Source organism: Prionailurus viverrinus, chromosome B3 (genome assembly GCF_022837055.1).
Source record: "Prionailurus viverrinus isolate Anna chromosome B3, UM_Priviv_1.0, whole genome shotgun sequence".
In the NCBI taxonomy this organism is placed as follows: Eukaryota; Metazoa; Chordata; class Mammalia; order Carnivora; family Felidae; genus Prionailurus; species Prionailurus viverrinus.
The window spans coordinates 57,336,590-57,354,940 of NC_062566.1; the positions used below are offsets into that span (position 1 = coordinate 57,336,590).

Consider the following 18,351-nt stretch of genomic DNA (forward strand, 5'->3'; position numbering starts at 1 on the left):
TCATTCATTATGAAATCACTAGGAGGCTGGGGTGGCTCAGTCGGTTGAGCATCCAACTTCGGCTCAGGTCATGATCTCACGGTTCCGTGAGCTTGAGCCCCGCGTAAGGCTCACTGCTTTAAGCACAGAGCCTGCTTTGGATCCTCTGTGCCCCTTCCCCGCTCATACTGTCTCTCTCAAAAATAAATAAAGCGTTTAAAAAAAGAAATAATAAAAATTAAAAACTGAAATCTTTTAAGAAGACAATTAGAACATCAACAGGGAAGTTTATAAACCTCTCCCCTACCTACCACACCCTGGACCACCACAAGGTGGGGTGAACCTTTCATGTAGGACATTACAACCTCACTGATCTGAAGAGGAGCTAGAGCAATTAGTAACCGTTCCCAAAAGACAGACAGAGCAGTAGTACTATGTGTGCTTAGGTATAGTTCAGCCTTGGGGGTTTCCCTTGACATTCTTTCACTGCAGCATAAGAAAGAAATAAGGCAAAGTGTGCTCTCAGAGCTCCTGTTCTATGTAAAAGATGGATCGTAACCAAACTTGGTTCCAGAAACTCATATTTTAAAGTAATACACCTCCTATGGAAGGGAAATGTGTCTTAGTGGCAAATATATCGCTAGATATACAATGTTCAGTTGCTCTCAGTCTACACCAGGAAGCGCCATCTTGCTGCTTTCATAGCTCTGTGGGAAATTCAGAGAAAACCAATATATAAACATAAGTAGATGTCCAGGACTCTCCTATAGGTTTGGTTTCATCGATCTAATTACATGAATGTGATCTCAACAGATAGGCTACAACAGAATTCTTTTTTTTTTTTTTTTTTAAAGTAGGCTCTATGCCCAGTGTGGATCCCAATGCAGGGCTTGAACTCATGACCCTGAGATCAAGACCTGAACTGAGATCAAGAGTCCGACACTTAACCGACTGAGCCACCCAGGTGCCCCAGATTGCAAAAGAATTCAATTGGTTTTCAGCTTCCTGTAAAAGTTGGTTTGAAAGCCAAGATTAAAGTAATGGTAAAAACTATGGATAACTTGCACAGCACTTTGCTATTATTCTATCTCATCCTAAAGTTTTCCATTTCTGTGGCATTCAGATCTTCCTCCTTCCTAACAGACTCTCATCTACAGCTGTCTGTCTCATTTCCGTCAGATGTGAACAGGGAAACACATAGCCTAGTTGTTGAAAGCCATCATATGACCATGAGGAGCCATGCCTTTGGATGAAGCAGATCCTAAGGATGGCAAAGTAGAGCAATAGAAAAAACACAATAAACTCTGACACTTGCCTCCCCTGACTTGTAAAGTGAGATAATACATTTAACTTATTGTCCAATCCAGATAAGTCAGCTAAAGGTATCCTAACTGATACACCAAGGAACTTCCAAATATGTTTGGAATATTTTCTTTGGGGTCAGTGTGAACTAATGTACTTAGACCACAGCAATTTATAAAGGAAATAAACTACAAAGAAAGGACTCTGTAGATGTGTTGCATAAAATATCTGGATCAAGCTATGGGAATCCAAAGCTAATGAACTGCAGTTTTTTTCTCTTACTATTATCTGCTTGCTGAGTAAAAGGTCTATAAGGCAGAAATTTTACCACAAGGGGTTCAATTTGCTTTATGTACTTGTTTATCTGTTTCTTCTATTGCGGTAAAATACACATAGAATTTACCATCTTAACCATTTTTAAATGTACAGTTCAGTGGCATTAAATACATTCACATTGTATAATCATCACAACCACCCATCCCTGTAACTCTCTTCATCTTGTAAAACTGAAACCCTACACCTTTATTGTTTTTTTAAAATGTTTATTTCTTTTTGAAAGAGAGAGCGCAAGAGCACATGCAGGGGAGGGGCAGAGAGAGGGAGACAGAGGATCTGAACTGGGCTCTACACTGACAGCAGAGAGCCTGATGCAGGGTTCAAACTCATGAACCATGAGATCATAACCTGAACCGAAGTAGGACGCTTAACCAACTGAGCCACCCAGGCACCCCCGTATACCTTTAAATAATAACTCCCCATTCTCCCTTCCCCCTATCCCTAGCAACCACCATTATATTTTGTCTTTAAGATTTTGACTACCTCTAAGTCCTCATAGAAGTAGAATCATACAGGGGCGCCTGGGTGGCGCAGTCGGTTAAGCGTCCGACTTCAGCCAGGTCACGATCTCGCCGTCTGTGAGTTCGAGCCCCGCGTCGGGCTCTGGGCTGATGGCTCGGAGCCTGGAGCCTGTTTCTGATTCTGTGTCTCCCTCTCTCTCTGCCCCTCCCCCATTCATGCTCTGTCTCTCTCTGTCCCAAAAATAAAAATAAAAACGTTGAAAAAAAAAATTAAAAAAAAAAAAGAAGTAGAATCATACAGCATCTTTTCATGAGCGGCATTATGCCTCAAGTGGTATAATGTTGTAGAATATTTCAATTTTCTTCCTTTTCCAGGCTGAATAATATTCCCATGTATTTATATAGCATATTTTTGCCTACCCATTCATTCTTGGACGGACACTTGAGTTGTTTTCTCATTTTAGCTATTGTGAATAATGCTAAGAACATGACTGCCTGTACAACTATCTCTCCAAGATCTTGCCTTCGATTCTTTTGGATATATATCTGGAAGTGGAAGTGCTAAATCATATGGTAATTCTATTTTTAATTTTTTGAGGAACGACCATACTGTTTTCCATAGTGGCTACACCATATTACATTCCTGCCAACAGTGGACAAGGGTTCCAATTCCTCTGTATCCTTGTCAATACTTGTTATGTTCTGTTTTTATTTGTTTTTTGATAGTACCCATCCTAACGGGTATAAGATAGTATCTCATTATAGTTTTTGTTTGCATTTCTCTAATAATTAGTGATGTTGAACATCAACATCATGTGTTCGTGGGCCATCTACAAAGCCTGATGTGAAGCTCAAAGTCACGAACCGTGAGATCATGACCTGAGCCAAAACCAAGCGTCAGACACTTAAGCTGAGCCAGCCAGGTGCCCCCAATTTCTCTAATTTTTTAAATGTTTATTTATTTGTTTTGAGAGAGAGAGAGTGAGTCAAGCAGGAAGGGGCAGACAGAGAGAGGGAGACACAGAATCCAAAGCAGGCTCCAGGCTCTGAGCTGTCAGTACAGAGCCTGGTGACGAGCTCGAACCCATGGACTGCAAGATCATGGCCTGAGCCGAAATCTGACACCCAACCCACTGAGCCACCCAGGTGCCCCAGATATAGCCCTTAAAACATTCATTTTATGAGATTTAGCCCAACATTTTTCAGGTTATCAGTATCTCTTCTGGCTCTGATTCTGTGGTGTCTTGTATTCATTATGCCTACAAGTTTACAGTCAACCAGAAACTTGATATATTTGCTTATTTCAGATTCAATGAAAGTCACTGATGAAAAGAACAACAAAAAGCGAAAAGAGCCCTGCAGCAGACCACTGGGAACCTCTTTCTGGTCTGACACATATTCATACCTTTTGGGTATTCTAACCTACTGCTCCATTGTATACAACAAAATACTGACAAAGACTTTATTAAGTGTTTTTCTAAAATCAATTTTACATTAACAAATGCCATGAAAGAAATACACAAAGAGAAACATGTGGAATGTGTTTCTCTATTGCTTTCACCAATGTACTGTTGGCTGTTTTTTCTTTTTTTTCTTACTTATTTTAGAGTAGAGACTCACAGGAAGTTACAAAAAAAAAAAAATACATAGGAAGGTCCCATATACTTTTCACCAGCGTTCCCTGATGTTTAATATCTTGCGTTAACTATAACATACCATCAGAATCAAGAAATCGACAGTGGTACAATCCACAGAGCTCACTCAGATTTCACTGTGTGTGTGTGTGTGTGTGTGTGTGTGTGTGTGTAGTTCTGTGCAATTTTATCCACCTATGTAGTTTTGTGTAACCATCACCACAGTCAAGATACAGAGCTGTCTGAAACAGATTCACAAATACAGAGACAAAATAGTAGCTGCCAGAAGGGAGGTGGGTGAGGAGATGAGCAACAGGTGAAGGAGATCAAAAAGTACAAACTTCTAGTTATAAGCCACAGGGATGTAAAGCACAGCACAGGGAAAATGATCAGTAATAATTGTAATAACTTTGTATGGTGACAGATGGTAACCACACTTATTGTGGTGAGCATTTCATAAAGTATGCCATGCATACATATGACATTATGCATTTGACATAAATGTCAAATCACTATGTGGTACACCTGAAACTAATATATTGTATGTCACCTATACTTCAATAATAATAAAAAAGATAGACAGCTCTAATGTTACACAGCCTCTAATGGTACATCCTGTTATTTAATATATAATACAGAAGCACATAAGCCTACATATTTGACTTTATGCATTCAAAACTATTCTGAGATAGCGTCAGTAGGATTCACCAGACCGCCAAAGGAATTCATGACTTGAAAAAAGTATAGCCCATGCTAGAGAGGGAATTCAGGTAAAAGGTTTGTGTTAGGTCCGATGACCTTTAAAGTCTCCTCTAATCCTGGATTAGAAAAGCAAGCATAGTTTCGTGGAGCACAGAATGTCTCTCAACTGTCTTCTCCTTAACCAACTCACTTGATTCATGGACGCTCCCCTTCCCTCTGCAAACTGTCCAAATAGATGGGGTGGCTCACTGCATACTCGTAGCTAATGGGCAACACCTGAGTGTCTACTCCACCAGCTGAAATGGATGGTCACCAAGAGTCAGATGTATCCACTGCCCTAAAACTGTGCTATGTGTACTTAATTTAATAAAACTATATAATAAATACAAAGTGAAACATGTACGTGGAAACAAAGTTACTGTTTTTACGAAAATTAGATTACTTCTGAAAGGCTCAAAATTAAGTTACTGAAAAAAAAAAACAACAACTGCTGCTAAGTGTGGCAGAACAACTGTAAAAGATTAAGGAAAAAATGTAAACACCAGAAAGATTCTATTTGTGGAGTGCTTTACAAGTATCTTTAAATTCTCTTTCCACTTGAAAGAAACTGCAACCAGAAACCCCAGACTATACATTATGGATGTGCTTTATACAAAAACATCACACGACTCCCATCTGCAGACTTTTATGAAAACAAAACAAAAAGTCTTAGTCCTTCATCAAAAGATTGGGCAGTGAATGTGTTTTCAAATATTTTAAGGTAAAATAAAATGTTAAATCATGTATACTCTTCTATGATTCCATGCCATAGCTGGCTTTTTCAATTATTGATCAAGTCCTGGTCTGACCACATTGAATAAGAAATTTTCTATTATGCTAATGCCAGGATCAGGCAAACATGTACTAAATATATGCTGAAACTTAAAAATAAATTGTTTTTGATGTTTATTTTTGAAATAGAGAGAGACAGAGCATGAGCAGGGGAGAGGCAGAAAGAGAGGGAGACACAGAATCCGAAGCAGGCTCCAGGCTCTGAGCTGTCAGCAGAGCCATGAGATCATGACCTGAGCCGAAGTTGGACACTTAACCGAATGAGCCACCCAAGCACCCCTATGCTGAAATTCTTAAAACGTTAAGACATAGGCTTTGTCTCAAGTAGTATTTAGTCTTGAAAGGAGAAATGGGAATTCACTAACAAACATAAAGTATTCCATAAATTTGAGAACAACTCATTAGAGTTCTATTTTCTTCTATACTGTTTGGTTTGTACTTAAGTTTTCTGCTCTTCAGTAAGGTACCCGATATTGTGGTAAAGAAGAATAGTATTTTGCTATTTTGGTTCAAAAATCTTTCCTGTCCTATATAACAAAATTTATTTCAGTGCTTCTGAAACTCTTTAACAAGACAGGAGTGAAGTTATAGTCCTATAGCCAGGGAGATCTGAGGATGTAGCCCAAAGGCCAGAAATTAAAAGTTTCAGTTTCAATTACCCATGTTTCATTTTTCTTTTCTTTTCTTTTTCTTCTTAAGTAATCTCTATGCCCAACATGGGGCTGGAACTCATGACTCTAATATCAAGAGTCACACATCTACTGACTGAACCAGCCAGGTGCTCTGCACCTTTCAAATGTATGTCAATTTGGCATTATATTCTATGATTTATCTATATTTATTTCCATATTAAAAAGCCTTTTATTTTACTGTAAATCAATAAAATCCAATATAAACTTGATGGGCCCCATTTATTCTGTGGCTTCAAAGACCTCTCTGAATACCACTGTACACTCTTGCAAGAAAAGCTTGGGCTCATCAATGCAATACAATCTCAATTTCAACTTAAGTTGAATGAAAAGAGAAATTCAATTTCAATTTCTGGAGAAGTGTTGTAAGGGATTGGGCAATACCATACACGAGCCAACAAGGGCAGAGGGAAATATAACAAGTGTCCAAGGAAAGGAGGCAAGAGGCATGGGGACAAAAGTTAAATCTTGCACTAAGACAGCTGTCTACCCCTACTCCTACCCCAGTAGCAACCAAATTCTAAGATAGGCTGAGGACTGCCATTCTTCCTTACAGGTGGGGCTGGGTTTTATTCACTGTTGTTGCTCTAACACTTACACACTGCCTGGCACATGGTAAGCATTCTATGAATTTTAAGGATAATATCAGCAGCTAACTCTTACTGCCGGGCACTATTTGAAGTACCTGACATATTACAATTCATTTTATCATTACAACATCCCTATGTGAAATCCCGTAACATCCCATTTTACAGAAGAGGAAACCAAAGCCCAAAGTTTTTAAGTCATTTGCCCAAAATCACATGGCCAAAAGGGGTAGAGCTGAGATTCAAACCCAGTCAGTTTAATTTCAGGGTGTGAGCTCTTCATCACTATACTCTTGTAAATGCTTCTTCGATGAATGAATGAGTAAATACATGATTTGTAAGAAATGAAAGCAAATATTTTAAGGCAGAAAACTTTATCTCCTTACAGTGCAGTTTGTTGCTTCGGCTATTGAGTGGTTCTGGTCCATTCACATCTTTGCTCTTTTCATTATCCTCAATGGGTCGAAAATGAGCCAAAGTTCTCATGAATCCACGGAAGTTTACCTGGTCCTCTCTGATTGGGAAATGGAACAAACAGAATACCATGTCAATCGGGGTAATTCTTTCCTAGGAATTCAATATGCTGGCAACAGTTTTAGCTAGAGTGACCTTAAAGTCCATTTAACGAGGTCTTTCCCCATATGCGTGATTCTTTAGGATTCATAAAATACCTTTATTAAGCATCAACCCAACCTTGTGAGATAGGTATTATTTTTCCCACATTATAAATGATTAACCAGACTTGGAGAGGTAACTGAATTTAGCAGGGTCAGAGTCATCTACTGATGTTTCTTGTATCTCTTTTCCCAAGGAGGATTTTGAGTAGCACCAAGGCTACACTATCAGGCAAGCCAGGACTTGAACTCACTGCTGTAGTGGGTTTACAGTGAGCAGTAAATTAGCCATGTCAACCCAATGACTCCCCAGCCACCTATCGTGTTTCCCCTGAAATCACATACACCTATACCACACATTTTAAGGTTAAGGCACATTATGGAAAAGCAACTTCTAAAATAAATATTTTGTTATAAAAGCAATAAATACATTTTTGGAAATTTGGGGGGAAAATAGAAGGAAAAATACCATTCCTAGCTCTATCAATCAATTATAATAATTAATATATTTTCTTCCATTTATTTTTCTATGCATTCTGGATAATTGTGTACATACTGTATGCATACACAATTTTCTATCCTGTTTTAAACTTTTAAGCATGTCTCCAATCAACATAAACACTTTGAAACATTTTAAATGTCTGCAAAATAATTGTGTTACTTGTCATGATTTTATTATTCCCTCATAACTGGATAGATTTTTTTCCCCATTTCTCATGATTATGTTTAGAATACTCATATATAAAGCTTTTCTGGTACTTACAATTAGAGAAAATTAATCATGCCACAGGCAAATCAGTAACCCTATGAGAAATAATTGTAGGGGTGCCTGAGTCTAAATTATGGTTGAGCGTCCGACTTTGGCTCAGGTCATAATATCGCAGTTCTTGAGTTAAAGTCCTGCACTGGGCTGTCTGCTGTCAGCGTGGAGCCGGCTTCAGATCCTCTGTCCCCCCCCATGCCCCTCCAGCATGCGTGCTCTCTCTCAAAAATGAATGAACATTGGGGCGCCTGGGTGGCTCAGTAGGTTAAGCGTCCGACTTCGGCTCAGGTCACGATCTCGTGGTCCGTGAGCTGGAGCCCCGCGTCGGGCTCTGGGCTGATGGCTCGGAGCCTGGAGCCTGTTTCAGATTCTGTGTCTCCCTCTCTCTCTGCCCCTCCCCCGTTCATGCTCTGTCTCTCTCTGTCTCAAAAATAAATAAACGTTAAAAAAAATTAAAAAAAAAAAGAATGAACATTTAAAATAAATTTATAAAAAGAAGAAAGAATTCTAAAACTTGAACAAACAATGTTATTTATTTATATTTTAGAGAGAAAGAGAGAGTGTGCACACACAAGCAAGGGAGGGGCAGAAGGAAAGGGAGACAGAAGCTTAACCAGGCTCCATGCTCAGCAGGGAGCCTGATGCAGGGCTGGATCCCATGACCCTGGGATCATGACCTGAGCTGAAATCAAGAGTGGGCACCTAACCAACTGAGGCATCCCATTGCCCCCAATATTCTTTAATTAAAGGAGAATATCCAATGTGATATGGTTACTTATCTAAGGTAGTCATGGAAAGAATAGGTTGTCTGGTTCCTGTGGCTACCTAAAAGTAAATCCCACTCTTTTCTTGCCCCATTGAATAGTTGTCATACGTCAAGTCTCTCAAGTGCCAGGCAGAAACACGCTGATCAGACTGTCTAAGGATGGAGTTCAAAAGCTAGCTCATGAGCTCAATGTACTCAAAAGAATGACCATTAGTTTTTCAAGTTAGCTATATATAGCAATATGGAGCAGTATCTCATAAAAAAACATAAGATCTGAGGAATCAAGTAATATGGAATAAGATTTGAGTTATATGCCAGAACAAACAGGTTAATAAGTACATATATTATTGACATATGACTCAAAGGTTAAAGGAAACTAAATACTAATGCTCCATTTTCAAATTTCATTAAAAAAAAATTCCACTTGCCTAAGAATAGAGAAGAAACAAAAAACCCAGAAACCAAATCTCTGTATCTTATTAAGAGCAAGAAGGAGAAGAGCAGCTTGTTAAGAGCTTAATGGTGTAGCCCAGTGTGGGCCTCAACTTCCTCATGTGCACCTGCCTACTGTCTCTAGCAGAATGTTGCATAGGATGGCGGCCAATACTGTAGTCACAACAAAGGTGGTTGGGCCTTATAAAACAGCTTCCCAAGAACCGCTTCTTCAAATAATCAATGGTCACCATGGAACTCTGAAAAAATTGTTGGCAAAATGATTCTACTAGGCTTACTTTTCATTCCAAAATGTTTGGATACAAAGCACAGTTGTGAAAGTTGTCTCTGGACAGGGTCAATGTTCGGTATGGACTGAAAAGGAAGTGGAAAAAAATGCAAGAATTCAGCACAAAAACCACACCTGAAACAAACAGGGTAGTTTCTCAGGGAGAGAAAAAGGAGAAAATGAAGACAGGCAGGAGATTCTTCATGGTCAACATGAATCTGAAGAGAGCAGGTCTCAGTTTGATTAGATTCGTGTCTTCAAATAAACTAGCTGCTAGTCTTTCCCCTCTGTCACTCAAATGTACTAAATGCCCAACTTCACAACTTGCAAATTCCTTTGCTCCCAATCCAGAGTTCTAAAATTTCCTCTCCAGGTATTTTATCTGATAGTATCCTCACTGACACTTAGTCTCATTATTAAGAAACTGGCAACCGCTGAACTTGTTAAAGTCCTTTTGGGTCAAACAGATAAGTTACAAGGAACCAGGAAGAAACTGTTAAAGAGATTACTTAAAACAATACATAATAAGCTTTATTCAGAAAAAAGTACCTAATCAGATGGATAAATATTTACCCAGTACTTTGATGGCAGTGTATTAAGTAGTGAAGCATATCAAAAGCCGTTAGACCAACCTAAATCTATTTGACAAACTGTGTGTGGTGGAGAGAACTGCATCCTTAGCCAAAGTTGTAAAAGAAAAATAAAGGCTGTGAAAATGTTCCACATTAAAGGAGGCCAAAGAGACATGACAACAGACCCAGACTGGATCGTGTATTGGAGTGGGGGTGGGGGGGAGTGCTATAAAGGATATAAAAATTGGCATATGATTGATCTATTAAGATAAAATAGGCAATGGGAGAAACAGGTGAAGATGGTCAAAGGGTACAAACTTCCAGTTATAAAATGAATTAAGTTCTGGGGATGTAACGCATAGCATGGTGAGAATAGGTAACAGTATTATATTGTATACTTCGAAGTTGCTAAGAGAATAGATTATAAAAGTTCTCATTACACACAAACAGTCCCTATGTGAGGTGATAAATAGATGAACTAACCTTATTGTGATAATCATTTTTCAATATATACATATATAAAATCACTGTGCTGTACATCTTAAACTTATTCAATGTTTATATGACAATTATATTTCAAAAAAGCTGGAAAAAAGAATAAAATACATAATATTTTATACTAATATTCCAGCAGCTGATAGGTGCTGTAGGTATAAATTACACATAAGATTTCAAAGACTTAATATTAAAAAAATATAATGTATTAATTTAAAAATATTGATTATATATCATATGATAATATTTTAAATATATTGGTTAAATAAAGTATATATTAATGAAGTTAATTTAACTTATTTTTTATTTTATGTGGGTACTAGAAAATTTCTAATTACATATGCGATTTGATTATATTTTCATTGGCTTGAACTGAGAGAACACATGCAAATGAGGCAAAATGTTAACAATGTAACAACAGATAAGTCTGGGAGTTCTTTGTATTATTTTCAATTTTTACAAATTTCTATAAATTTGAAATTATTTCCAAATACAAGTTTAAAAAATTTTAGTTTTACATTAAAGATAAACATAGATTAGGGGCGCCTGGGTGGCGCAGTCGGTTAAGCTTCCGACTTCAGCCAGGTCACGATCTCGCGGTCCGTGAGTTCGAGCCCCGCGTCGGGCTCTGGGCTGATGGCTCAGAGCCTGGAGCCTGTTTCCTATTCTGTGTCTCCCTCTCTCTCTGCCCCTCCCCCGTTCATGCTCTGTCTCTCTCTGTCCCAAAAATAAATAAACGTTAAAAAAAAAAAAATTTAAAAAAAAAAAAAAAGATAAACATAGATTAAAGACAGAAGTTTGAAAACAGGCTTATATACCTATTTGAAATTTAAAAATGGGAAGGAGGGTAGAAGAGAAGAGATCTTCTAGATATGACTAAGTTAAGGATGCCCAGTATAATCAAGAGGATCACGGATCTGAGATGACCCAACCAATACATTATTTCAGATTAGCCTCAGAAAGGAAGCCCAACAACTGCAGGGACTCACCCCTCCGGAAAGAAGGCATTGATGATCCGGTCCCCCAGTGGGTTGATGGCAAGTTCTGGAATCCGTTGGAAATCTTCCCGGCTGCCAAGAGAATCACCTTGAGTTAGAGATTATTGGCCCTTAGCAGGAACTCCTTTAGTCATGCCAGAGTACAACCTAGCAAGATCATTACCTCATGGAATTTACTTCTGTGGCAAATTACACCAAATAACTGCAAAGAATTGCACTTTAGTAGCTGCCAAGTGTTTCTCACACCAACTCAGGAGTGGAAGAGGCCAGATTTGACTATGCCACATTCCAGTGAATTCAGCACACAAGTTACGTCAATAAACCAACTGACGAACAAATACTGAGCTGTCCCTGTAAATCATTCTTTGAACATTACCATTTTGTACTTGGTTATTAGGTATGGAGAGTGAATAGCAACGCAAAGTATTAAACAACACAGAGTCTGTGGGAGGTAGCAAAAATTCTGTACTCTCGGTGAGATCTACAGCACCTGTGAAAGGCAAGGAATTCTTAGGCAGTGTCCAAGGAAAGAATAAAATGTGACAACTAACTGATTTTCATACTTCCTTGCTCCGATTCTGGCTCTTCTTCCATTTCTCCTACCAACTCAGAGCTAGAGAAGTATTTAAGTTTCGAACCTGGCAAGGGCAATCATCTTCTCACAGTTCGGAAGTTACACTGAAGTGAGTATTATTAGCTGCCATTCACTATATACACATCATGTGTCACTCTGTTTATACACATTATCTCGTTTCTTCAAGGCGTTTTACCTGTACCCTTTTAGAGCTGAGGAAATTGAGAGTCAGTGAGATAAAGTAACTTGCCCTGTGCTACTGAAGTAGTAAGTGGCAGAACCAGGATTTAAATCTAAGTCCCTATGTCAAAGCACATGCTCTTTTTCTTAAAAAACACACACTTCTTTCCCATATTAAACTTTCTGAGAGAAAGGTGCTCTCCCCAAAAATGTTCAATAAGTATTTTCTAAAAACTTCTTAGCTGATATCCTGGGCCAAGAACATAAAGCTGTCTAGAACATATCTATGCTGTATTCCTCAAAAATATGAATGTCATGAAGGACAGGGAAAGGCAGAGGATTGTTCCAGATTATAGGGGGCTAAAGAAATGTATAACTGAACTCAATGCATGATCCTTAACTAGGAAAAACATTACTATGAAGGATATTACTAAACCAATAGGTAAAAATGGAATACAGGCTATACAGAACATGGAATTACATAATAGTACTATATCAAAATGCTAAATTTCTTGACTTTGACATGAGAATGTCCTTGCAATAGGAAATACACACTGAAGTATGTGGCAAAATGTTAACTGCTAAATCTGAGTATCAGGTATGTGAAAGTTCTTTGCATTATTCTTGGAACTTTCCTGTAAGTTTAAAATTATTTCCAGATAATGGGGTGCTGGGTGGCTCAGCCAGTTAAGCGTCTGACTTTACCTCAGGTAATGATCTTGCAGTTCGTGAGTTGGAGCCCTGTGTCAGGCTCTGTGCTGACAGCTCAGAGCTTGGAGCCGGCTTCAGATTCTGTGTCTCCCTCTCTCTCTGCCCCCAACCCACTCGCATTCTGTTTCTGTCTCTCTCAAAAATAAACATTAAAAAGAAAGAAAGAAAGAAAGAAAGAAAGAAAGAAAGAAAGAAAGAAAAAGAAAGAAAACAATTTCCAGATAAAAAGTAAAGAAAAAGAATAATATAAACTTGAATAAACCTGATTCTTGCCTTCAAGATGTTTACTAACAGAAGAGAGAGACCTTACTCCTCTACCTGCTTTGTACTAAGTGCTAATGAAATGTCCCTATTTTATTCAGGAGCCTTCAATGCTCTTGTTCCTCTTAGAATGGTTTAACATTTAAAAATTTTTTTTTTCAACGTTTATTTATTTTTGGGACAGAGAGAGACAGAGCATGAACGGGGGAGGGGCAGAGAGAGAGGGAGACACAGAATCGGAAACAGGCTCCAGGCTCCGAGCCATCCGCCCAGAGCCCGACGCGGGGCTCGAACTCACAGACTGCGAGATCGTGACCTGGCTGAAGTCGGACGCTTAACCGACTGCGCCACCCAGGCGCCCCAGAATGGTTTAACATTTAGATGGTGCTGAATTAATTCAAGAAGCTCATCTCCAGCACAACTGGTGGTGACACAGGTAGAAATTGACCTGGGAACTGAACACAAAGCTCTGGAACAATAACTCTGGATTCTAATCTCACCCCCGCCCCCCTTCTTTTTAAGTTTATTTATTTTGAGAGAGAGAGAGACAGAGAGCAAGCACGGGCCCCAGTGGAGGACAGATAGAGAAGGAGAGAGAGAATCTGAAGCAGGCTCCATGCTGTCAGCAAAGAGCCTGAAAGTGGGCCTCGATCCTACGAAGCATGAGATCATGACTTGAGCCAAGATCAAGGGTGGGACGGTTAACCAACTGAGTCACCTAGGCACCCCTGGATTCTAATTTTCCTTGATTCCTTAGGGTAATAATTTTTATATCAATGAATGAACCAGAAGAAGCGATTCTTAAGATAACTGGGTTGCTTAAGACGATAAAAGATAAAGGAAACTACGGAGGTCTTGATTATTTAATTCAACAAATGTACTAAGCTCTTATTACATAATTTATTCTGTAATACAAAGTCCACATTATCACCAAAGTGGTTCTTCTTCTTTGACACAGGTTAAGAAACAATAACTACTTCCTTCTAAATGAAGATTAAGGCTCATTTGAATTTCATAGCCACATACCTCAGTTTAATGTCTAACAAGCTGAAGTAATTTTAGCTGAAAAAAGGCACAGTTTAAATACCAGGTCTAGTATCAGGTGGAGAGTACACAACCAAGCCTGAACTTCAGTCTCAAAGGGGATCTAGACTTGGACTTCCAATGTCAGTAAGACGTAACCCTGTCCTTTGACACTTTTTAAAAAAATTCTACTCCTGGAATTTAGATTGTATATACAATGCAGTTCCATAAGACCAAGAGGAATACTACTGATAGTATCAAAATGAAAATGAAAGAATAGAAAATAATCGTTTGTAAACTGTTAAATAAATATACAGTTTATTTTTATTAGTTGTTCTATAGTAGAATGGAGATCAAGGCAATTTCTCTAAAACAACTTCTTAAATTTGTCCACTAACACAAACTTAATAGAGAAAAATATATCCTCTAAGCAGTACACATCCTACGTGTAAGATTTTGTTCAAAATTTGTGTGTACGTTAAAAAAGCATGCCAATATTATAGTCTATCTCATACCTAGGAAAATATTCCTCAAAGATATTTTAAGAGAAGATACATATATATATATATATATATATATATATATATATATATATTTAATTTTTTTTAACGTTTATTTATTTTTGGGGCGCCTGGGTGGCTCAGTCGGTTGGGCGTCCGACTTCAGCTCAGGTCACAATCTCGTGGTCCGTGAGTTCGAGCCCCGCATCAGGCTCTGGGCTGATGGCTCAGACCCTGGAGCCTGCTTCTGATTCTGTGTCTCCCTCTCTCTCTGCCCCTCCCCCATTCATGCTCATGAATGCCCATTCATGAGACAGAGAGAGTCTCAAAAATAAATAAACATTAAAAAAAAATTTTTTTAACGTTTATTTATTTTTGAGAGAGAGAGAGAGAGAGAGAGAGAGAGAGAGAGAGAGAGAGAGAGAGAAACAGAGTGTAAGCAGGAGAGGGGCAGAGAGAAAAGGAGACACAGAATCTGAAGCAGGCTGCAGGCTCTGAGCTGGATCCTGAGCACAGATCCTGACACAGGGCTTGAACCCAGAGAACCACAAAATCATGACCTGAATCCAAGTTGGACACTTAACCAACTAAGCCACCCAGGTGCCCCAGATATGATATTTTTTTAATGTTTATTTATTTTTGAAAGAGATTGAGCAGGAGAGGGACAGAGAGAGAAGGGGGCACAGAGGATGTAGAGTGGGCTCTGTGTTGACAGCAATGAGCCTGATGTGAGCCTTGAACTCATGAACCATAAAATCATGACCTGAGCTGAAGTCAAACTCTCAACCGACTGAGCCACCCAGGTACCTCAAGAAAAGATATTATTATTAGAAGTAGGCAAGTCTGAGAACAGAACCATATAACAGCATTCTTTGTGGCCAAGAAATTCCCAGTGAAGAGTGGTTTTCCAGACCTTCACCAGCACACTGAGGTTTGAGAGACTTTTAGTAACCAGAAGTGCCAGCCCTCTACACTGATCTTCACTGTGCAGGTTCCTTCTCTTACTTGGAGAATTAGCCTTACAGTAAACTGTTTGTATTTCAGGATCCTGGGTCGATGCTTAGATGACTTATACATAATGAGGACATTAAAATCTGTTAATAGGACACGCTTGTGGGAACATATTAAGAAATTTAAAAGCATTCCATATTCAAGTGATATAATAGAAATAAGTTATTATTTACATTTAACACAGAAATAATTTCCATTATTTAAAGCACGTAATTAATATTTTAGTTTATTTTTTTAGTAATCTCTATACTTAAAACTCCAAGATCAAGAGTCGCATGCTCTTCCAATTGAGCCAGCCAGGCACCCCCATTTAATTAATATTTTAAATTAAATTGATAATATAATTTTGTTGTTGTTGTCTTGATAATAGAGTGATTTTCTTTTTTTAATGTTTTACTTTATTTTTTAAGTTTATTTACTCATTTTGAGAGAGAGTGTCTGTGCAAAACTGGGGAAGGGTAGAGAGAGGGAGAGACAGAATCCCAAGCAGGCTCTGCACCATCAGTGCACAGCCCAGTGTCGGTCTCAAACTCACAAAATGTGATATCATGACCTGAGCCAAGCCCAAGAGCTGGACACTCAAAGAACTGTGCCACCCAGGCTCTCAATAATAGAATTATTTTCATGTAAAGTGTCAATAAGTGCCAAATCTAAACTTTGTTAGTTGTTGCAGCATTCCAGGGCCAGATTGGCTAATCTGCAAGGCTACGTGTGACCTCTGGTTGAATATGTTGGGCACACACACATTTACCTTCTCTCACTCTCTAAAACCCCCTGAAATGTCAGCAGAAACACACACGTTATTAGAATATATCCGTGACATAAACAATCAGGGTGGGAGGCGTGTGCTAGTAACCAAGTGACTGTGACAAATTCTGGAAGTAGAAAATAAGTGCAAATGTAGTGACAAGTAGTCAGAGGAGGGCCCATGAAAAGGCTGCAACACAGCTGAGAGCCATTCTGCCCTGCAGAATCTCAGCAAGGCACCACACTCAGGACTGCCAGGTAAGGGAAGCCACATTCAGGGTAATTACAGGAATTTTTAAAGAATAGGCCAGCTGCCCAATGCTGCTGACGCCCATCTTAACAATATAAAACCATTTGATCTGTTAGGAAAGAAATGGAAAGAGCTACCTGGGCAGGGCTGAATTCAAATATGAGAAGTTGGCCTCTGAGGAACACAGTCCTTTTATTTGAAGAAGGGAGGGGGGGATCTGTACCCTTGCTCCTTGACCATATACCCTAAAGTGAGGTCTACCAACTGGCCCTGCTCAGAAAATAGAGGACTTGAAGTCAGCCCTTCCATCCAGGAAAGACCTGTGGTGAAAGCAACCGCAAACAAACCCATGCCAATTTTCTATAGTAATCCATGCAGGCTTTTTCATAAATATGAATGGACAACCAAAGTTCACCCAATATTTTGGGAAAATTAATTGCACAAAAGAGTAGGATCAAGATGAATACAGGTAACAATAATTCAGGGAACACAAGGAAGTTCTAAAAGATTCTAATAAGTAACCCCATAGACATTTGATAAGCTTTTGCATCTATAAAGCAAAAATAAGTTACTATGCTAGAATAGAGGTCAGAGAAAAGAGAGGTCTTTAGAAATTAAAAATAGGCTGTGGACTAATAAAAAAAGTTCATCAAAATGACTGAAAAATAAATTCAAGGATTTCCTTCAGAAAGCAAAGGAAAAAGTCAAAACAGCCAGGAAATATTGAGTGAAAGTTGAGTCTTTGTGGTCCAGTAAGCAGCCAACAGATAAGCCATAAAGATCAAAAAGGAAAAGAGAGGGGAGGAAATAATAAAAGAAATAAAAGAAGAAAACTTCCCAACTAATGGATGTATTTTTAGATTGAGAAGGTTCACCTAATACTGAGCAGTGAATAATGAAAAATAACCCACAAAAAGGTACATCTTTGTGAAGTTTCAGAACATCAAAAGGAGATATTTAAAGGTTTCAGAAAGGAAAATTATCTGCTAAAAGAGTGAGAATTAGACTAGCATCACAGTTCTCATCTGTGAAACCTATTCTGAAATAACTAATACCAGTGTGTACAAGGAAGTGCTTGTCTGGGACACTGAAATCATCTGTCCTCTGAATAAAGTCAAACAAGAAAATAAACCTTAAAAAGCACTCAGTGTTTAAGCAGATAAACAGCTACCATTCAGGACACAATCTCCTAAAATTTACAGGTAGTCTTTTTTTTTTTTTTTTTTGTAATCCACTCTGACAAACTGCTGTCTTTTAATTGCTATATTATTTTTTTCATTTTGTTTTAATTAATTTTTTTAAATTACATCCAAGTTAGTTAGCATATAGTATAACAATGATTTCAGAAGTAAATTCCTTAATGCCCCTTACCCATTTAGCCCATTCTCCTTCCCACAACCCCTCCTGTAACCCTCTGTTTGTTCTCCATATTTAAGAGTCTATTATGTTTTTGCCCCCTCCCTGTTTTTACATTATTTTTGCTTCCCTTATGTTCATCTGTTTTGTATCTTAAAGTCCTCATATGAGTAAAGTCATATGCTATTTGTCTTTCTCTAATTTCACTTAGCATAATACCCTCTAGTTCTATCCACTTAGTTGTGAATGGCAAGATTTCATTTTTTTGATTGCCGAGTAACACTCCAT

At 38.4% G+C, this 18,351-nt stretch overlaps 1 protein-coding gene across 3 annotated transcripts in view; it reads right to left on the reverse strand.

Annotated features, from left to right (window-relative positions):
• Positions 1-18,351, reverse strand: part of CHP1 (calcineurin like EF-hand protein 1) — a 47,505-nt gene that overhangs the window by 11,785 nt on the left and 17,369 nt on the right. For all 3 annotated transcript variants that reach the window (XM_047862698.1, XM_047862701.1, XM_047862699.1), the window contains 2 exons: positions 11,442-11,522; positions 6,908-7,035 (listed from right to left, as the gene is read on the reverse strand). In XM_047862698.1, the coding sequence (XP_047718654.1) occupies positions 6,908-7,035; positions 11,442-11,522 (209 nt within the window). The remainder of the gene's footprint in view (positions 1-6,907; positions 7,036-11,441; positions 11,523-18,351) is intronic.